This window comes from Pieris napi, chromosome 19 (genome assembly GCF_905475465.1).
Source record: "Pieris napi chromosome 19, ilPieNapi1.2, whole genome shotgun sequence".
In the NCBI taxonomy this organism is placed as follows: Eukaryota; Metazoa; Arthropoda; class Insecta; order Lepidoptera; family Pieridae; genus Pieris; species Pieris napi.
The window spans coordinates 8,116,805-8,140,150 of NC_062252.1; the positions used below are offsets into that span (position 1 = coordinate 8,116,805).

At 30.9% G+C, this 23,346-nt stretch overlaps 3 protein-coding genes across 4 annotated transcripts; 2 read left to right on the forward strand and 1 right to left on the reverse strand.

Annotated features, from left to right (window-relative positions):
- Nucleotides 1-1,574: 1,574 nt before the first annotated feature.
- On the forward strand, nt 1,575-4,202 carry LOC125059055. The gene is made up of 6 exons (XM_047663246.1): nt 1,575-1,866; nt 2,127-2,467; nt 2,647-2,836; nt 3,089-3,366; nt 3,542-3,625; nt 3,985-4,202. The coding sequence occupies exons 1-6, from the start codon at nt 1,769-1,771 to the stop codon at nt 4,056-4,058; spliced, it is 1,065 nt and encodes a 354-aa protein (XP_047519202.1). The 5' UTR covers nt 1,575-1,768; the 3' UTR covers nt 4,059-4,202.
- A 115-nt stretch (nt 4,203-4,317) lies between these two features.
- Nucleotides 4,318-7,432, reverse strand: LOC125059056. The gene is made up of 4 exons (XM_047663247.1): nt 6,989-7,432; nt 6,746-6,910; nt 6,376-6,494; nt 4,318-4,933 (listed from the first exon to the last, which is right to left on the reverse strand). The coding sequence occupies exons 1-4, from the start codon at nt 7,286-7,288 to the stop codon at nt 4,798-4,800; spliced, it is 720 nt and encodes a 239-aa protein (XP_047519203.1). The 5' UTR covers nt 7,289-7,432; the 3' UTR covers nt 4,318-4,797.
- A 2,463-nt stretch (nt 7,433-9,895) lies between these two features.
- LOC125059343 (CDK-activating kinase assembly factor MAT1) lies at nt 9,896-13,784 on the forward strand. Of its 2 annotated transcripts, XM_047663721.1 has the most exons (6): nt 9,896-10,021; nt 10,131-10,316; nt 10,486-10,782; nt 11,055-11,290; nt 12,438-12,613; nt 13,282-13,784. In XM_047663721.1, exons 2-6 carry the CDS (start codon nt 10,193-10,195, stop codon nt 13,379-13,381), a joined length of 933 nt encoding a protein of 310 aa, XP_047519677.1. In that variant the 5' UTR covers nt 9,896-10,021; nt 10,131-10,192; the 3' UTR covers nt 13,382-13,784. The 2 variants fall into 2 exon arrangements, with proteins under 2 accessions (XP_047519677.1, XP_047519676.1); XM_047663720.1 differs by having other exon boundaries at nt 9,937-10,316.
- Nucleotides 13,785-23,346: the final 9,562 nt, after the last annotated feature.

Consider the following 23,346-nt stretch of genomic DNA (forward strand, 5'->3'; position numbering starts at 1 on the left):
AAAATCTTGTAAAAGAAAAGCTCATGAGCCGATATTGGAAATATATGAAGAAAAACACTTAGTCATTTTTCAAATATGTACCAATCTTTTGATTTCGACATGCAGGAATGCAATGTACAGACATCGGAAGAATATTTTCTATTTAGGTATTACTATATAATATTTCTCAGCATGGATATTCACAATAAATAATAAGAAATTAAATTAGCCAAAAACTTTTTTATTGTTGAGAGGCTAAAACGCAGATCTTATTTTTTTACAAAAGATTTTTTAAGTATCGTGGAAACGACAGTGAGCTTCCATACTAAAATCTTATTTGAAATTATTGCACTCTTTACATCTTTAACAGGGGAGGCTGAATTCCGAATAGCAAAGGAAGCGACATATTTAAAATCCTTGTTTAGCAACCTTCTTATAAAGTACTACTAATTATAAAACGATTGCATTAAAATACTGCATAGTAACCAAGCAGCGTTAATGCTAAGCTAAAATTTAAACATATCGACTAAAAGTTTAATTTTATCCGAGATCTGATTCTGGAGGGTAAATAGAATGTCATGAAGTTATCGACCTAGATATCCTGACAAAGCAGCATAAATTTCTATATCGTCTGTATAGATTTGTTAAATGAGTAGGTAATAGTAATGCTAATAAGAGATTGCTTTCGAGTCCATTAATTTATGTTATTAAAACTAACTAATTCTAACAGCGAACATAGTGCGTTTTCCAATTACAGAGCATAATGCGACTCTGTGCCGCACAATGCCGCATAATGCTGAAGCTTAATTGGAACGTGAATTAGTTTTCAAATGCATCAGCAGAGTGCGCTAAGTCAGTGTTGAAAAAAAAATGTTCTGAATAGAGTTAGCAACCTCATTAATGTATAAATAATGTTAACGTTAAATAAATGGTTAACAATAATAATTAGTTGAAAACTTTTTACGCTTATTTTAATAATCAAATTATTTCATTAACATTTTTTTACTGAAATAAGAGAAAACCTTTAAAGAATACAGGTTTTAACAAGCTAAATTAACAGTAAAATATATAGTTTCATGTAAGAAGTTTACATCATTTACGTTTTGAGTAATTTTTTAAAATGATTTCTAAAAAAATTATATACTTTTTCAAAACCATTGTTTACAAGAGTATAATCCTGTTAAATAAATTTGTTTACAGATCCGAATTTTAAAATAAAATTGTATTCATATTTTAAATGTGGAATATAAAAAAAGTTACTATTTATACCTTCATCCATACTTATATTTATTTTTTTTAGCAGTTTGAAATAACTTTAAATATTTTCAGAATCTACGACGAAACAAATTTTTCAACAATAAATAATATTTACTAACGAAAATTTCGATAAATGCCAACTTAAAGAAAAACACTGGTCAATTTTCTGTCACTGTGTTGGTATTTATTGCGAGAAGCACGCGAGAGCATTAGTTTTGAGAGTGCTTAATTGTGCGAAGCGTTGCTGTAGTCGGAACATTCAACGTTGAGCATTATGCCGCATAATGCGCTCTAGTGCTGTAATTGGAAAACGCACATACTCTAATGATGATATTAATAATTTATCCCTAATGGGAAAGGCAAAGGACTTTAGTCCATCAGCCAGGTCTTGTTCTTTCAAAACAATAATACCCTAATGACAATTGTCATGTTTGTTTTGATTTCGTGTTAGGGTTTTGTTTAGGATAGTTTTGTACAACAAAAAAAATAGATTTTAGCAAATTAAAACATAGTATTGTGAGAAAGTATCACAATGTCTTTATTGCAAACTCTTTCTTACCAAGATTACAAGTCTATAAGAAATCTTAGCACATATCAATGCGAGGTTATTGCAAGACTAGCGGATTTAAAGTAAGTTTGTATAAGTAATAATAACTTTTTATATATTTCAGTATTCGTGTGCAAGAAAATTATATTTATATTCTCATAAATATTTTGTCATTTTTACTTTACCTTTCTTATTCTGGAACTTATTATTGGGGTATATAATAATATATGTCTATGAAGTTACATAAATGTACATATCATACAGAGTTATGAAATCTTGTTATTATTCAGTACATATTGATAACCAGTCATTTAACGAAATTCTAACATTAAACGTTTTTTAGAATAACATTTGATGGAATAAAAAATGCTGGTGAACTGCTGTTAAAGTATTTAGACCGTAAAGGCTATTCAGTGCAAGAATACAAAGAACTTCTTATAACAGCTCAAAACACAAAAACTATTACAACATACTATAAACCACAATCAAAAGTTGCAATATTAATAGCCAACGATAAATATGAACATTTATCAAAATTGGCAACTCCATCAATAGATTGTGAATCATTGGCTTCAAATCTGAGAAATTTGGGATTTATCACAGTAATTATAAGGAATTCTACTAGTAGCACACTAAAAAGTAATATCACAAAAGTTATTGATTTAATTCCAGAAGATTCGTATTGTAAGTACAAAATGGTATTTCCTACAGATAAGGATATTTAAAAAACATAACATTTTTTATGTATAACAATAATTGTCCTTGAGAATGTTTATATAATTTACCTTTATACAGTGTAAAATGAATTAATGGTTCAATGAAATAATTAATATGTAGTGTCTATTCTTTTCCTAACCTTTCAGGTTTCATCTTTTACGCAGGCCATGGTTGTGAGTTGTGCAATACAAAATGCTTACTAGGCATTGATTGCCCAACAGACAACATATCCTTAAGTCATTGTGTTACTGAAAACTGGTTGTTACGAGAAGTGTATAAATGTAAACCAGAACTATGCATCTTAATTATGGATATGTGTCGAATGTGTTTGGATAGGTAATGCTTATTAATTAAAAACCATATTAATCACAGGTATGTCATAAAGCCAAGATTGCTTTAAGCTAGCAAGAATCGTTATTTAAAATTAAGGTTAAAGAGAAGTATTAAAAAGTAACAAATATGATTTGAACTTAAGAATATGATATTCACAGAAAAAAAAAATTGTTCTGAATTTATGTTTATGATATTTTTTCCATGATATGTCTGAACATATGTCTACTCAATCAACTTAATTATCTATTTTTTCAGAGAAACAAATCCAAACATATTTAGTTCACTATGTTATATAGAAGAGTATGCAATACATAGCAATTTATTAGTTAGCTATTCAACTCAATCATCAAAAGCTGCATACGAAGTATTGCAAATAGAATGCTCAACAACAATTGATAATGATGTAACTTATGAACTAAAAACGGGAGATACAGATAAAATTGTGCCTGCAGCCAGTCAATATGTTAATTCTTTGTGTTCAAGATTGACTGATTATGTTGATGTCTGTACATTACTAGATAATGTTCATGCAGGTTGGTGATTGTTTTGTGCTAAGTAATTGAAAATCATAATATTTAGAATAGCGCTTATTTTAAGAAAAGATTTGGGTAATTAGACCTTTATAAAATATATATATATATATATTATTAGTAGTTTAATAGTTGTAAATCTAAACAAATAAATTAATATTATAATTATTCTTTTCAGATGTAGAAAGTTGTACAAAAAAACAAAGGCCAATCAAAGTTCAATGTGGAGTTTCAAAGAGATCTCTTTATGACCCAGTCAAAGGTAATATATTATATATGTAAATTTTTCAAGTAATGAAAAACTGATATGAAAGTTATAAATTAAGAAAAACTTGACAGAATATTAAAAATAATTCTAGATTTTTTCTTCTATTTATTACTATTTTCATCTAGACTCATCTAGACAAGGAAAATTTTGGATGGTTGTTACCATGAAAAATTTGAAGTTATATAGATGAAGCTGGGACAAAAGTTAACAACTAATTAGTTCTTAAATTTGGTTAAACTGATTGTAGTATATAAGGAATTTGAGAATTGCAGTGACTGATATGCTATACGCAACTACTGTAAACTTTGCTAATAGTAAAAATAAATTGCTTTCATAAAATATTAAACTTTCAGAATCGAATGCTGAATTATTGGACAGGCTTAGAAAAGCATGTGAAGAATTTAATGATCAGTGTGATATTTTTTAGACTTGTTAATAATGTATGTAATATATATTATATAAATAATAATATATATAATATGTGCCTATTCGTCTATAATTTTACTAAGCGAAGCTTAGTTTATTAATTTGCTTATTAATTATTATTGTTAATAAATATATAGATATTTTTTTATTTAATTAATTATGCATTTTTATAATTCTACTTTATCAGTCTGTTACTTGTCCTTTATCAGACAATGGTATATTTTATTATGCCTAAATAGATATTAAATAAAAAACAGTAGTACAAACAAACTTGTTTTATTTTTTATATATACACTTCATCCTAACTATTAACAGTCTGTTTTAACTAAAAATATTTTGTTTTTATTAACACTTACTAAATTGCTGAGTATGAAAATAGTTATTTTTGTAACTGAATAATATTTAGTTTTGTTTGTTGTAGTGATCAAATTTTAAAATGTATTTATGTCATGAATATACCTTATTGTCAACTGTGTCAAATCACATAATAATGACATGAGAACATGGCAAAAAATTGGGGCTATTCTAGAATACATTAAAAGTATTATTAGTAATCAAAGTGAAATAAACCAACAAAATTTAATTATATCTAGAATAAGAACCCAAGAAGAAAAAACTTGAGAAGTGCTACTTCCAAAGTGCACTTGCCTTTCTTGAAAAAAAATGTTGTGATGCTTATATACCAAAGCACAATGTTAAATAATAGTTTGAAATTTCGCTTACATTATTTAAGGAAGAAATTAGTTTCTCCTTAGATTTTGTGGTTGGAAATGATTAACAATATTAATCCACCAACTGTCTTCTACACCTTTTGTGAACTCTCTAATGAATCTGTAGTTAAGAATAAATATTTTGTCTTCAAATTCTGGTTGGCCCCTGTATCAAAAAAAATATATTCAACTTATTCCAGTTATTGTAAAAATCTTAGCCACGGAGTATTCTTAGTTTAGAAATTTCTGCAACAGTATTTATGTAGGTAAAACCAATAAGAGTTTAAACATGGTCTACCCACAAACTCCATGTTATCTTCAATGTGTCCCACATTACATAATATTACTAGCAGACTCTGCCAAGCGTTGCTGTGGCTAAGGTTTTTGTTATATTACATAGTAGTAAACTATTCAAGGGAAACGGTAGGAGAACACCAGTCATAGGGACCACCATGCTTTATCGGTGGTTATGCCATTAAATTGTAGCTTATGTGAAACGTTGGTACTTACAACACAGCGCCATCTGTTAGAATTGTGACTATTAAATATTAAACAAATATTTTGCAACAAAATAATATTACGGGTATAAATTGAGATGTAAGCTATCCTATCTTTTAAGTTAGATCAAACTGCACACAGTGTGCAAATTTGATTGATATCGGTTAGGTAGTTTAGGAGTCCATAAGGGACAAACAACATGACACATAATTTACATATATATTAAGGGTCAATTCGAACAAACTTCAATTTATACACGAGTAACTATACTAAGAATAATCTATTCCATGATTTTAATCTCGAGTAAATCCATAGTCGTTTGTCCACGTAATCGATAGTATAATAATTGTGCTAGGAATAACAATACGCTATTCGCGTAGAAGCTATTCGCAAGAGAATGGTGAACGAAAATAAAACTCGGCAAATAAATGTTGTTCTACAACGGGACAGTGTAAGAGCATACATCATGTCAACTCGATTTTGCCGTATTATAGTGTGAAAAAGTAGCTTTTAACAGGTGTCAAACGACAACAAAAAGTTTTTATTTCTTGTCTGTTTGAGGCTTTCGTCTAAAAAGGAACTTCTGTTGAGCCCAGTTGAATTTCATTCTAATATTATAGAAAATAAAAAATCTAAAAACAAATAAATAAATAATAAATTGTTTAAACGTTTCATTATACAATGCTAGACTATTAATTTAGTGCGTTGCGTTGACTTGAAATTAAAACACAGAATACATATTTGTGAAATGACAGAAATCAGCTGATTGGACTGACTGACGCCATTAAATTATTCTAGGAATAGCTGTTATTCCGTGCGAAACGGCGGTATAGTAGCAATTCCCGAATAAGCTCACTATTCTTAGAATTTGTAGTTGGTAAAATGTAAAATTGATTTACTCTCGATTAACTGACGATTTATTCTAAGATTAAGATTTACTCTTGTTTGGTCGAATCGACCCTAAGATTATCACACACAAATATTATGTTAAAAGATTTTATAGGCCATTTGATATTATTCTGACTATTGACTATGCATTTAGGTTTAGTTAGTATTAGGGACTCACTGCATAAATTAAAAAAATATATTGAAATAGGAGGCAATAATTACCCTAATGTAATAGGAGGTAAATCTCCACTGTCTTTCATGCTTTTCAGGCCTCTTAGAACATGATAGCACATTGTAATCTCCACCCATCTCTTGTCAGCATCATTAAACATAACACCTACCTGGAACCAAGTCATTGAAATCTTAATGGGTTTTTTGGTTATCTTTAAATTTTTATACACACAATACATTAATACAACTTATAAATATTACCATATTATGGTGGTATATTTCTTTATCTTGTTTGTAGGCTATCTTAGCAGGTGAACAACTGAAGATTTTGTGAAAATTGCATAATTTATGGTAGCTTCAATATCTACAATATGTTATCATATTCAGTAAAACATAATTCTACTAAAAGAAAGCTCCTTACCTGATATGGAAATGCATAGAAAATATCATCTTTATCTATCCTTAATAATTGCCTCTGTGAAATAGACAACTGTGACACGGCTGTTTTAAGTGTGGATATTGCATCCTTTTCAACCAAACCATCTAAATTATTAAAATCACTGTTCTGCAGGCCTTCTGACACTACCTGTAAAAGTAGGCCTGGTATAAAATATGAATTTGGAAGCGAAAATGTACTATTTAATATTCCATTCATGAAACCTACCTGAACAGCATGTTTAGAAGCTTCTATAAACTCTTGGAGACTAAATTCTGGCTCGAAATAAGGTCGGATAATAAATGTTGAAAACATCCAGTTTTTGATGAAATTTATAAATGATGGCCATACTACAGGCGGAAATTCCATCAATTGAGGAAGTCTTCTTGTTTCTAATTTGTTATCACAATAATTTCGATTAATAACATAACATCTTGAGGCTACGGGAGCTTGTAAATATTTGTATGAAGTTCTATAACATAACCTATACGTCTGCTGCGTAACCATTTGTCTGACCACTGCATTCATTGTTTAGTTATATTTTATTAACAAAATGTTTAAATTCCGTTATTATTTATTTTTTAACGTAAACATTTGTTTTAGAATAGATTTATTTATAGGCCCTTTCGAATTTATTATGTTTTCAGCGGATTTAATTGACAACCTATCTGTCAAGTGTCAGCTATCATACTCTACACTCACATTTGACACTTTGGAAATATAAATGTAGCCTATACGATCCGAATTTCGAAAAGATCGCATACGAATCCCTTATTTTGTTAGAACGCCTCAACTCTGTAATATGTAGTTATATTGTTTTGAGTGATCTATCAAAGTACCACTTGGAACTACAAATTTGTTGCTTGCTGTTGCCATACTTAACATTTTAATAACTATTAGTCTTTGATTTTATATTTAATCCGGTCAAATTAGACTAAAAAATAGGGGTAAGGTTACAATAATTCGCACTTGGCTGAATATTGGTAGGATTGCTCAATACACTATTATAAAGGAAATGTGAAAAGTCCTCATCGATCCGGCACGTGCAAAAAAATTTACTCCGGGCCAAAGATCACAAAAATGGGTTTTTCGCGATTTTCAGAAAAATGGTAAGTTTTATCATAAAATTAGTTTAGACAAAAATTGTAGATCAGATAATTATCTATAAAAAATGTCTAAATACTTTTTTTCCTTAGAGCCGTTTTTGAGATATCACGATTCAAAAAGTTAAAAGAGTTGTAATCGTCATATGTATAAGTACACCACGTATATACATCACTGCAGCCGTAATACAAGCAAAAATATCGTTCTATCGGTCAGTGTGACTTACACATATAAAATATGAAAATTTCGGGTAAAAAAAAACCCAGTCCTTTATTTTCTACGCTAGTGTAACCTTCAGCAACATCGCTCTGGAGTGAAAACACGTGTTTATTGTAACCTATTTTTTCTAACCTATTTCGTGCTGTTGGAAAAGACTGGGGTTGGAAGTTGGTCGACAATTCATTAGAGCCAGTTCAGACTTTACTTCCACCTGCACCAGAAAAAACTACTAAACACCATTTTTTGCAACTGTAAAAAGGGATGTAGTGCTAAATGTGGTTGCAAAAATAGTTGGACTGTTTTGTTCTGTAGCATGTACTAACTGTCAAGGCCGGTCATGCTCCAATGTTGAATTGCCAACAATTGAAGATTCATTTGATGTTGACGAAGAGACATGCGATGTGTCATTATTGGGACAATTTATTAACACCCAGAATGAAGAAGATAAAGAAGAAGAAGGAGAAGAAGGAGAAGAAGGAGAAGGAAGAGAAGAAGAACAAGAACAAGAGAAAGCAGAAGTTAATGATGATTTAGATTCAGACGGATAAATTTTCTTATTTTTTGTAATTTACACCCCTTTCATCATTTTCAACCCTTGTCAATGTCAATAATCTACAGTTATTCAATAGTTTCAAATTAAACAGAATCATAAAAGATCAGTGGAATAGGCCTACCGGGGAAACCACATTAAAAAAAAACGCTAAGTACACTACCTCAAAGGTGGCGTGGAAACGTGTGCATATTATGACGATTACAACTCTTTCAACTTTTTGAATCGTTATATCTCAAAAACGGTGGCTCTTAGGAAAAAAGTATTAGGCCATTTTTTATAGATAATTATCTGATCTACAATTTTTGTCTAAACTAATTTTATGACAAACTTACCATTTTGCTGAAAATCGCGAAAAACCCATTTTTGTGATCTTTGACTCGGAGTAAATTTTTTTGCACGTGCCGGATCGATGAGGACTTTTCACATTTCCTTTATAATAGTGTATTGAGCAATCCTACCAATATTCAGCCAAGTGCGAATTACTGTAACCTTGGATGTCTAAATTGACCGGACTAATTACTTTAATAGTCCGTAAATTTAAGATAACGATAATGTGAATTCAACATTAGTTTTTTATAATTGGACTAATGGAGAAAATGCATTTCTTTTGCACTACTATTTGTACGTCAATTTTCAAATATGCCTACTATTAGCCTACAATATCCTTACATTTTCTTTTATTTTTATCCATATTAGTTTTTTTTTTAATTACCCAGTCCCACCCAATCCTTTATCCACATTTTTGAATGATGTAAAATATTTCAATTCTTTTCGAGTTTCGGGGAACTTTTTATAAATCGGATGGCCCGCTGTGACTTAAAGAAAAATACTGGTCAATTTTCTGTCACTGTGTTGGTATTGATTGCGAGAAGCACGCGAGAGCATTAGTTTTGAGAGTGCTCAATTGTGCGAAGCGTTGCTGTAGTTGGAACATTCAACGTTGAGCATTATGCCGCATAATGCGCTCTAGTGCTGTAATTGGAAAACGCACAAAGTTTTACGATTTATGTACCATGCACGGTATAAACGATGTGACAAGATACATGCGTGTAAATTCCGAAAACATAGTGATCATCTAAACATACTCAAAATAAAGTTAATAATACTAATGATGTCTGGCCCCTAATGAACACTGTCCACTTACAAGTTTACCGACAAAATAATGTAATTTTTTAGATTACCAGTTGATATCGTCTACGCTATGCAAATTGAAAACATCTAACAGTTATCTGTGTTTAAGGTCAGCACTTCAGTTGTCAGATACCAGGCCATAAACTCCAAAAAAAAAAAAACTTCAGCTGTCAGCACTCAGCAGTCGGCACTCGGCACAAATTACAAAATAAATACTGCTCATGTTTTTATTGATGATATTTAATACATAAAATGTAAATTTTAACAAAAATATTGAACTCTTTACATGACTGTCTGAAAGATAAAACATAATTAAATTAAGTCGGCGCTTTCTGATACCTTTTTATATTTTACTGATTTCAGTAATTGATATTGGGTTACAATCAAATCTTAAAGATTCAAAAGTTTATAATATATACTGCAAAATGGATGACCAAGCATGCCCTCGCTGTAAAACAACAAAATACAGAAATCCTTCATTGAAATTAATGGTCAACGTTTGTGGACATGCTTTGTGTGAAAGTTGTGTTGAATTATTGTTCCTTAAGGGTAAGTTATTTCAGGTGTATTCCAGTCTTTATTTAGTTTTGATGAATTTAATTCTTTATAATAAAGAATTTGAGTAATTTTTAGAGTTATAAAAAAAAATCAAATTTAAGCACAAAACTTAAAATTATTTATTCCAGATAAACTTTAAAGTGACTTTTACATGTTACAGGATCTGGCTCTTGCCCTGATTGTAATGTGCCTCTTCGCAGAAGTAATTTTCGTGTACAGTTATTTGAAGATTCAATGGTAGAAAAAGAGATTGATATAAGGAAGCGCATTTTAAAAGATTTTAATAAGAAAGAAGAAGACTTTGCAACCATAAGAGAATATAATGATTATTTAGAGGATATAGAATCAATAATTTTCAACTTAGTGAATAATATTGATATAATTAACACCAATAAAAAAATAGACCAGTATAAAAAAGATAACAAAGAGTTAATTATGAAAAATAAAGCAAAAATTGGTAAGAATATTTATTTATTTAATTTGAGGCCTAAAGAGCAAAATTTAGAGTCAAGGGTTAGCATTATGTGTGATTCCCATACGTCTCAACATATATAGCACTACTCTAAGTCTCAACTTTGAGTTCCACCCTTAAACCCTAGCGGTGCACCACAAAGTACATTTTAACAATGTACTATCAAAGTAATTAATGTTTATGTATCAATGTTTTAGTATGTACTTAACATGTTGGTGTTTGGAAAAAGTTATATTAATAAAACTATAAAATTTTAGGTAGGGAAGAATTAGAATTAGAAGAAATATTAGAAATAGAGAAACAAATGGAAGATTCAAGGAGAACAGAAGTATTAAGAATAGATCAAGAAGCTAAAAAACAGAAAATAAGAGAAAAAGAAGCATTGATTGATGAATTAATGTTTGCTGATGGGGATGCTAAGGATATATTAAACACATTCTCACAAAGTTTAGCAAATAAACAAGAAGAAATTGTATCTGTTCCAGTGCCTAAAGTGAGTTTTGATTGCGAAAATGGTATAGTAAAATAGTATTAGTCATAACTTGGATCATCCAAGATAGAAGATTCTTACATAACTATGTGTTGAGTTATTTATCACTATAACAGTCAGCATCATCATTGAATCATGTAAAAATCCTTATTAGTAAATTAGGTTAGACTTAAATTACTTATTAGTCTTAAGTTAGGCTAGATTGTAATGTTCCATGATGTCTTAGTACTCGTAAAGACACATGTATATAAAAAAAAACATTGAATCATGGTAATTTGACATAACAGTGGTTACTTAAGAATTTGTTAAGGCATCCTATAACAAGCTTTTGTTAAGCAGAGTTCATTAGGAAGTTTCATAAATTTCCATTGCAAACATTTTGCATCTGTTGTGTTGTTGATTTATTTAATAGACTAGTTGGCGTCCTTTCCTCAAAAATAAAAGCAATACATTATTAGAAAGAAAGGATTCCTAAGAGAAATTATTTATTAGCAATAGGCAATTGAACTGAAATTACACTGTTATCTTGTATTGTATGTATATTTTATGGACAAATATTATATTATACTAGCTGATCCGGCATACGTCGTTTTGCCATGTTTATCATTTATAATAAAAAATAGGGGTTGATCGTAGAAGGGTGAAAATTGAGGATTGTATGTATTTTTGTATGTTGTATCATAAAAAAATAGAAATTAAAAATTTTGTCTAAAAAATAAATAAAAAAATTTAGGCGTGGACTACCCCTAACATTTAGGGGGATGAAAAATAGATGTTGGCCGATTCTCATAGACACCGGTAAGCACAAAAAATTTCATCAAAATCGGTTAAGCCGTTTCGGAGGAGTATGGCAACGAAAACTGTGACACGAGAATTTTATATATGAGATTAGATATACATTATTATTATTTGCCAGAAAATCATACAATGCCTGTACGAGCCAAGGCTGTACAATGCCTACTTCCTATCTTGTGTTGACCCATCACAATCTAATAAGGGTTTCCAACCTTTTGTGTAACAAATAACAAATCAACAATCTTTACACCAGGACCAAAGATCTTACATATTTCTGTACAACATATGTGTATATATATAAACATATAACATATTCTTAACACCAATTAATGTTGCAATTAATACATATTTACAGGTTACACATTTCTCTAGTGGAGTAAAATTCACAAGAGGGTCTGGTCAACAACCGTTGCCTATAATAGAAGAAGGTCCACTGTACAAATATGAACCATTGGAAATACCAGACAGATGTGGACCAGCCACACCATCGATTCAGGAAATTATTAGTAATGGGTATTTGCAACATGTCAGGTAAATAAAATAATATACATTTTCACACCAAATATATTAATAGGAATAATACGGGAGCATTGCACTTAGCCAAATTTATTATGGTTTAAAGAACGCATTTAGTTTGATTTAGTGTTTATGAAAAGAAGGAAATCTATGGATTATAAAAACATCTAGAATCTAGATCCTCAATATGTCAAAATTGTCAAAAGAAAGCTGATTGTGTCTCGAGAGATTATAATATAGGGGATTAAAATAGCTGTATAGGGATAAAGCCATTTAGTAAATGTACCTACAATGAGTTGAGTTAAGAAATATCTTTCATTCATCAATATTAAAATATATATTTATCCTAGCCAAGCTTCTTTATTTAAAAATTCATAATTATTAATTCTGTCCAAGATAATTTAACGGATGGCTGCGATATTTATACAATATATATTAGTGAACTAATATTTCAAAAAATATGTTTGTTTGAATTTATTGTAGTTACCACTAACCAATATACTCTAATGTACACCAGAAGGTTCTTTGGTTATTTATAGACAGACCATAGATTATCGCAGAGTGTAAATGTTACATTTTCTTTCCAATAGCAAAATCTATCTTGTCACTATTACCATTTAGTTAGTTCTAATCTATTAAATATTCTAACTGGCTGAAACTAGTTGTGATTATTTTGATTACAGAGCAGAGAATGAAACAGAGAAAGCCGGTGGCTATAAATCAACACTGCCTTGCTTACGAGCTCTTCAAGATGCACTAGCGGGGTTGTATCACACAAGTTGACATCACTTGGTTACAACCGCCCAACTAAATATTGTTCAAGACTCTACGCATGAATCTAATTATTAATTGTTTTTGTTATACCCTGTAATTTAACAGCAAGACCATGTTTCATTAAACCGTCTCCTCTAAACTTTGTATACAAAATTTACTAAACACAATAGTTTTACTGTTGTTAATTAAAAACCAATTATCAAAATTTATTTGAATGATTTTTTTTCTGTTGTGAGGGTACGCAATGTACATGCCTAAATAGCAGATTAAAAATTTAGCGTTAATTTCTTTAATATGTAGCATGATTATTATAATTAAATTTTTCTTGTTTAGTACTTCAAAGCATCTTCAAAGCATTCTGTGAACTGTGATGTTTGTTTAATAAATGTTGAGTGATACATTGTTTAATTTATATTGTATACTTTTTGTTGTTCCTAAAGTCTTAAGTCACCAAGTTTATTTTAAACTTGTTGCGCCGGTTTCAAAAAATGAAAAAATTAAACGACTTTGGCTTATACAAGTTTATATAAAACTAACGGATAAAAACGAGAATTTATAATTCGACATTTCTGATTCCGTGTGCCATACTGTAGCTGATAACTTCTGGTATGATGCTTGACTTTATAAATTAAAGTAAGTCATAATGTCAAGTAAAGTAAGTGACAATATCAAATAATAAGTATTATTGGACATTGTCACATTCAAAATATAGAAAAGAAAAAAAGCGCGGGAAACTTCGTTCATGGTAGACGTATTTTTCACGGTGGTGAAAATTTAATTTAATTTTACTAGTTAAAACGCAGAGGATAAGCTGGTAGTTTTAATTTTTGTATTATATGTAATCTTACATCATATTTGTGTGTAGTGTCATCGGGTTTTTGTAATTTCTGTAAATATTGTATGAACGAGTCCCCCGATCTAGGTCGGGGGGATGATGGCCAGGTTGGCCTGAATCTCCCTGTGGGATCAAATGTATCTGTTGGTTCACAAGATGAATTTGACAAAATGGTTAATGGATACGGATTGTTCGTTACCATCTCAGACTGGTGAAGGAAGTCGTAAACAAACACGTCATTTGCGCCTTTATTGGCAGTGTACGAAAATAAAGGTAGTGGTTCTAGCGGTGATTACTGTCAGTGCGATAGCTTATGCAATGTAGCAGATGACTCAATTTTAATCAAAAAGGTTACTTCAAAACCATCTAAATTGATTAGAATTGAACTAAAAATATAATTTTGAGTTTATTTGTAGTTTTATCACATTACATGAAGATACTCTTTATTGACTGATGAGTTTTACATTAGTTTGGGTTTAAGCATTATTGGTGCTGCGTCTCAATCAATTGATACAGGCAAATAGTGCTTTCAAAAACTCCCAAGGCGGTCAGGGACACAAGGTGAGTATAAAGCTTCGGAGGCTAAATAGGGTGAAAATGCAAAAATATATCGTTCAAAACCAATAACCATAATTCAATAGAAAGGGGGAATAATATAAATTAAAGTTTTTATCTGTCAAATTTAGAATTGCAGCACATATCAGGCGACAGGCGCGATTTTTATTATCATCATTGTAAGAATGCGTGAGACGCACTTCTAATTAGACGAGAGCAGATAATCATCTTAATAACATAACTGAATACAAGATTTTTAGCTAAAGAATGAACAATAAGTTCATACTCTTAAGTAAATAAAAGGAAAAGCATATCCTGCTTTCTCGGAACCCCGTACATTCTATACACAAAAGATAATAATTGTAAGCTGGTTCGTATGTAAACAGTTTTTCCTACGCAGTACCGAGATACATGAATGCCAATATTGGAGTTTATTGACCTTGACAAATTTGTTGAAATATAAAAACATTTTTAAGTTTTCAAGTGTAAATCTTCCCAACATAAAAGCCACCGTAGCGTAGTGATTAGCGCACGTTACGTGTAATGTATGAACAGATACATAAGTGTGTCTACCCAATAAGGATTCAAATATTCAAAAGCTACTGTAACAATAATTAATTTATGGAAACTCGTATTCCCGTTAAATTATGCGCATTAACCGTGTCAAATAAGATAACAACACCAGAATTGTTATGTAATTTACTCGCCATAAATCATTTTCAATCATTACAAATGGTCTTATAAAAAACAAAGGCATAATGAAACAATAAAGGAAAATAAATAAATTAAAGGTGTAAACGAATTGTATGTACAAAAGACACCCGTCTTTTGTACGTTATTTTGATGACGTAATGACGTAATGACGCAAATGACAATTATTCGTTCCTAATACATGTATAGTATAGCATCAAAAACTGAAAAAAAAGGTATTATAACATACGACCACTATTAAAGCCTTGACTTGTCTAAGCTATGCTATGCACGGAATATGCTTAAAAGGAGGAGGAAAAGCAATAATAGGGGCCTCATAGCCTAGCGGTCTTATTAAGTGGCAGCTTGGTGAGGGGTACCGGGTTCGATTCCCGGTTCGAGGGCAAGTTTTAATTTAATTTAAATTTGTTCTCGGCCTTTGGGAGGTTTGTGCGGTACCGGGCGAGTGCTTAAACCGTACATGAGGACACGGTCGATCACACGGTTTCTTTAGACAAGCATGGAATATAAAAAATCCTATACTTGACGATGGCTAATGCACAAATCGTGCCAGAGGCATTAAAAAAAAAAAAAAAAAGCAATAATATACATTGCCCTAAATCACCCCCACACAGCACAGCCGAATTAAGTATTGCGTATTTGATAATTTTTATTAATTTTTTCCGTAAATATTTACACCATCTTGTATATAATATGTAATCCATCTTTGGCTATATTTTTAGTATAATTGTTTTTTGTTTTATATAATTTATGTTACCTGTATGATTAGGAAATAAATAAACCTGCACACAATAAAAGGTTTGAAGCGATATTATAAAACGCTTTTAGTACTCATTTGTTTATGTAATGCGTAACATTTGAATTAATAAAATCACATTAGCATTGGGTGAAATGTAACCAACTCATATTCTGATTATTGCCTTATTAATTTATTATACCCGAATTTCTAGAAAGTGTCTTCTGGGTTTCCACAATTATCGAAATTATTAAGGATTTGAAAACACACAGATATATGAATACTGATTGGGTACGGAACTTCGTAATAATCTCGTAAAATATTTTATTAACACCCAAATTAGTCGTGTGCAGAGATTTGATTCTCTCGTCGTGTGCGCATGGTCTAACGATACAGACAAACACTGCACGTCGATGCATTATTTGACATACTTTAACCCGTTGCCTTATCGCTATAACAATATTTGTACACTCGGCCGTTTGTCGGCTCGGGGATCGGATCAGCGCTTTTGTGGTTCCCAGAAATTGACGGGTGAAAGGGTTGTTACTCTGTGGTTATGCAAGTATGCAAAGGTATGGTTTACAGTAATAGTAAAACTAATTTTATCATGCCGCACAAGTCTATTGCGACTATTTAGACCAGAGTTCCCCAAACTTTTTTGTTTCGTAGACCCCTTGCCATGTTTTCCGTGTTGGGTGGACCCCCTACTTACCTGAGATATTTCCTGTAAATTTCTAAACTTAAAGTTAAAACACATGTTAATTTATATAATACATTTATTAATTGAATTTAAATTAAAACTACTCAAAATAAAATTTTGTATCTGTTATGTAAAATACACGTAGCATTAAATAAACATAAAATAAACTATTAATAAAATAACATAAGCAATAAGTCAATATAATGTATATGTTTTGATATTATAAGATAGTATGATTTAAGTAAATTGGTACTATCAGTGTATGTGTTGAGATTCACTATCGTGGACCTCCATTTTCATTTCATGGACCCCCATTTTGCTGACGTAGACCCCTTGCAGGTTGTCATAGACCCCTAGGGGTCGATAAAGACCACTTTGGGAATCACTGATTTAGACTTTCAGACTTATTTTAAGCTTTGACTTCCAGTTCGTGGTCTCAAACCCGCAAATCCAATGCTTTTTTGACATAGGTGCATCATTAAAGATATGTCACGACTCTAGCGCTGCCACGGGTTGCCTTCCAAACAGTGCTGCTTCCGTAATGCTCTTATGGTAAGATTCAGAAGTCTGACGCTCCTTAGTCAAAAATGTATGGAATTTTCGCGTATGGGAGACACAGTTCGCCTCGTCTCTCTCGTTTCTGTATCTCGCTCTTACTTCCTCTAAAATTTGTTTAATTATAAGATTTGAGGTATTTCCATACCAATACGGCTTAGGGTTCATTAAGAAAAGAGCGTACCAATTCTTATAACCGGTAACGCACTAGCGAGCCTTTTGGCCATGTGATTGTCTATTGTCGGTATCACTTAACGTAAGGTGAGCTTCTTGCTTGTTTGTCTCCTGTTACATAAACAAAAAGAATACCATCTAACAGTTTGCCCTCATTTGAATAAAACAATATATTTTTGTAAAAATACCCATTATGATATCACAACATACTAAGTAAACCAGAAATTTCCCTACTACGCTGTTAGGTAAAGGCGAACTATCCGGGATACAATTACCGGGGAACCGTTGTCGCTGGCAAGCCGCGGGCGGCGCCTAATTGGCCCAGTGTACACTGCTGTTATCAGCGAGCCCCGGGCAAACTTGTGTGGAAACAGCTCTTCTTTCCTTGTAACATAACCTACTTTATTTAGCATTAATAAAATAATAATTTGGTAGCACTTCATCTCGTAATAGATCTTGGTTTTTTAAAGACAAAACATTAGACTTGGGAATAAACTTTATTTGTGAAACGTATATATTATGTTGTATATGGTACACTTTTCTCTTTAATTGGAATATTTAAATAACCTTAACCCTTCAATAAAACATAGCCGTGACAATCATAATGTTCATATTTTAATAATAATAATGATTATTGTATTAGTTTCCTTGTAAACCGAAAATCTTTATTAAAAAGAGTGACAAAGTTTCGTGCCAGTTCTTGTCCGTTCTGAGGGGTAGTAAATTTATGTTCCAATTATTTTTAATATATTTATATATCAAAGGATTTAAATTCGATTGGATCTTTGTAAACAAGAGAACCTCAGAATTGATTCTCTAATTTACCTCTTGTTCTTGAGTTCCTCATTCTTCGTCTTACGCTTGGCACTCCCAATTTTTGCATTATCTGCTAGATTCAGTTCTAAAACGATTTTTAATATTAAACGTTCCATTTCCATAGAAACTGAACAAAACCGCCCGCCCAAGCTAATATTGACTTCTTATTAGTGTGCAACCGATCAGTCTTATAGTCAATAAACTTTTGATTCGTTTGCAAATATATAATTGTCAATAAGGTTTGTATGAATGTGAAAAGTAGTTGAGGATCTCATAGAAACTGATATTTTATATTAATGATGTAAAATGCAACAATTTACACATCTATATTATCTTGGCACTTGGTCAAAGCGTAAATAATACTGCTGACAGAAGGCAGGAACTCTGTGATGCCAACTCTTACAGAATGTTCCCCTAGGATCTACTACATACATTTAAGTAGTTCAAAATAAATTGTATAAAATCGTAAGTTTTTGAAAAAAAATTATAAATTTCATGTATAAAGCACCCTCTAAAAATCCCACTAAATAAATGTACCTCCTAAAACCCCTCGAGGACGTCTTGACTCCCCCTAAATTTGGGGGGAAAAGCCCCAAGTTGGTACTGCAGGAACTACTTGTAAAAATGTCTTTTATTTATTTATCAGTAAATATAGATGCACCACAAAAAATGCAACACATAACTATAAAACTCTTGAATTAATAATTGCGACCCAGAAAAATCTAATATTATAAAAAATCAGCACTTGGTAAAAATTTCAATAAAAATATAATCATAAAAGATAAATAAATATATCTTTAAAGAAACAAAGTTTTCACTTTATAATTTATTTTCTAAAAATTTAATCAAACATAAAAATTGTGCATCGTTTATTTATTTTGTGCCTATCTATGTATTTTAAATAACTAAGAAATTGTTATTTATTAACAACCAATTATATACTACTGACAGTTTGCCCCGATGCCATAATTTCGTCTCATATTAACCATCAAATTAGCTTTGTGCATGCTCTCCATTACATCTATTGTATGAATTTGAAACGGTTCTTTGTTCTACGCCATTGAGAACGGTTAAACTCGATGCAAAATGGCGTCTGCAACGTCATATAAACCAATATGGCGTCTTATGGTTATTGTTTGAAAATGTTTTCATGAATATTGCAGAGTTGAACCGGTGATTCTCTATGATATAATCTGAGATACGTATCAAATGTTTAGTATGATATTGTCTAAGTTATCATACATAGACTAGAGAATAGGGAGAATATTTGTCGTACTCATACACAATAAGATAATGGTAAACAACAAAAAGTAATTTTTAAATGTATTAATTAATTCTTCATTATTTACAATTTATTAATTAAAATTATTATGTACATTAAATATATACTTTGAAATTAATGAGAGAGTTTTTTTATTAAAGAACTTTAGACAGTTGTCTATTAAAGTATAAACTTAATTCAATATATTCGTACACAACTCATTGTTTATATTAAACCTAAAAAATCTTGTTATGTCTGTAGAAATCTTTCAACGTCAAAATAGCACAGATCTTTTTAAATATCGAACTAAGTAGCTATAAATGTCAAAAAGAGCGCGGGAGGACATAAAAGCGCCGTAAGTCGACTTTTATATTTTTTAAATTGATCGCTTGGCGCGGGTTGCGTTCACGTGTTAAAAAAGCATCGGTTCAGACTTTAGGTAAACGTGTACCGTTTACATTGAACTGATTTCTACAAGTACTTATCGATATTTACGATTGTCGATATCGATAATATGGGTTTCTTATCGACAGGCTTTAAGTAAAAGTTAGTACTTAATTGAAGTTGTAAGCTTGTCAAATAAATTCGACATTTAAAATATCACCACGGATTATTGCGCAATTTGGTACCGAATTTTAGATTTAAAGGGCTCGTAAATACGGGCAAACATTTGGTTTGGTCGTTTTAAAGTTTCTTATAAGAAGAATATTTTTAAGTTTGCCATATTAGGATAAGGACCTATACATATTTTAATTAAATTGGGATATTATAATTTTATAAACTATATTTAAATAACACTGTCATACAAACTTAATCTTACTAAGTTTGAACGAAGTTACATTTTACATTTATTTTAATATTTAATACTAAAGATTTGCGCTTTTTTTCAAAATAGCTGGATAAAAGTAGAGACCGTTTAATGAATTTAAATTTGGAGGATTACCTTCTCTTAAAACAAAAAAATAATAATATCGATAACAAATTCCCACCTCTAACATCTATTTATTTATCAAAATACTGGTTTGTATCAAGCTTTCAATCATCGCGGTGTTTTCAAGTCACTCAGCGTTAAAAACCAGAACCATACATCTTTATAAAACTCAGTGTAAACTTGTCTAGTCAAATGTTACGTTTTAATGCTTATTAATCTGTGTATATCAGCTGCCAACAATTTACGACTATAATAAAATTGACTTTTGAAATTTTTCGCGCGTATGTAATGACGTATATATATATATATAATCTGTGGTTTACCTTTAGTCATTATCTAGTCTTCTTAGCCTTTTGTTATATATTTTTGTCCCCCGAATTTGTGGAATTTTCTTAATATGTAGAGAAGTATAATACGTAAGACCAAAGATTACAAAATATACCGTCGGCGTTGTACGATTTTTCACTCATTCCAGGCAGGAGGGCAATTTTTTTTAAATTTAATTTTTAGATTAGATTTTATATTTAAATAAAAATTATTATTTCATTTAAATTATATAATATTATTATTCTTTACCTATTATTATTTATTATTCTAACCATAAGAGGAGCAGATAAATGGAGCAAAATTGTAACACTATGGCAACCAAGAGCCATGGCCATAATGATGGCCATAAAAAAACAGAGGTAGGCAAAAGGTGGGCCGATGAAATCATGGAAATGGCTGGAAAGACTAAGACCTGGACGAGATTGGTATACAATAAGGAAAAATGGAGGACAATGGGGGAGGCCTTTGGCCGTAGGCACACAGCATCAGTTATCGTAGATTAAGAAAAACAAAAGTTATAATTTATATATGTATTTTGTATTTATAATATAAGGTTATCTATATATAAAAAAATGGAACCCGTTTTCCGTTGTCACGACATAACATGAAAACGGCTTGACCGATTTGTCTAATTCTTTTTTTATAATATTCCTTGAAGTACGAGGATGGTTCTTACGGAGAGAAAAATTAAAAAAAATGAGTGAAAAAGTCTAAAAACAACACTTTTCTATTTTCCCATACAAAATATTCGTAATAATATTTAAAGGCAATTTGAACTTTAATACCATATCATAAAGTTCAAGTGTTAGTGGAGGGGTTCCGGGAAGGTGAGTTTTTATTTTTTGACATAATGTATTTGTTGTATTATCAACTTTCTTTTTTTTATCTTACTAGACCGGTGTCCCGAATAGCAGTTAGGCGTTAGACTGTTAGGCGGTACGATGTTCGCCAGGCCAGCTAGTAAATAAATAAATAATTCTTTGGTTTAAAGTATACTTCGGATTTGCTGCTACATTTGACAACTTACGGTTCCTGTAAGATTGATTAAATAAGATAATTTAATATAATAATATTAAGTATAGTAACAATTAAATTCAGGCATAAGGCAGACCGATTTTGCATCGGCATTCCTTTCTCTGTTGTGGTCGATTTTTGGGACTAGATTTTAATGTTTTTACTTCACCGTCGTGCACAGAGCAAATAAAAAAAAAATAGTTGTCTATGAATTTGTTGTTTATTAATAAGACTAGCTGACCTGGCTAACTTCGTTCCGCCCTACAACCTTATAATATCGTTGTTACTTTAATTTAACTTATTTTAGGATTTCATTAATGTTAAGTATTACATTAATACAACTTTTTTGCAAATACAGAAATGTTTTATTGCTTGCCATTGCGAAAGAAGAATGGCAGTTTTACACATTAGGCATCTTCTCTCTAGCGTCAATATGGCGATACTGCATGTTAAGCACTTTCTGATATCCAACATCTTTTGATCAGGATCAAAGCATGGTTATGCATCTCCTCATTCACCTCAAGATCGGAATTTCTTGAACTGACACGAATTCGACGTAAAATGATGCGTAGTTTTGTCAACAGATGGCACCATATGGTTTTTGCATTCGTAAAATTAATTAATTTATTTATTGTTATTCGATAACTTATCCGATATTTTATTGCTTATTCTGCTATTCGGGACGGAAACAAATCCAACAAATCAAAAACCATGGTAATCGGTCCAGCCGTTCTCGAGTTATAAGTGTTGTAACAAACACGACTTTCTTTTATATATATAGATTGTACATATTAAGTTCGCCCGTTAAGTTTGGAACTCTAGCACTTCCCAATTCTTTGTAATAACGGGTTTCCTGTATTACACGGTTGCCCGGTCGCTTAATAGCAACTTTAGTATAAATAAATAAATAACAATTCATTGTTACACAGTCAAAATTTGAATGCAGGACCTCAGGGTTGATAATGCTTATTTGACCTATCTCCATGAAAGTACATAATTTATTTAATTAAAATGAGAGTAACAAGAGAGAGAGAGAGTAACATGCATGCTTTTAAAAGAATATTAAATATCTACAATCTACATATAATATTTTGTGTCTAGAAAGTCCCCTAAATAAAAGACAATCGTTGATACTGAATAGTTCTAACCAATTACCTTCCATATTGGACCAGACAAAACGGCATCCAAACAGTAACATAAAAGAATCGATAGAAACAAGAACAATCTATAAATGCCTTAATACTTTGTTTCATAGAGCTAGCAACCTCATAGAAACGTTTTAAATTGATACTAAGGACTGACATATTGACAATTGACAACGTACGCTTTTAATTTAATTATAAACTTATTTTTAAAATA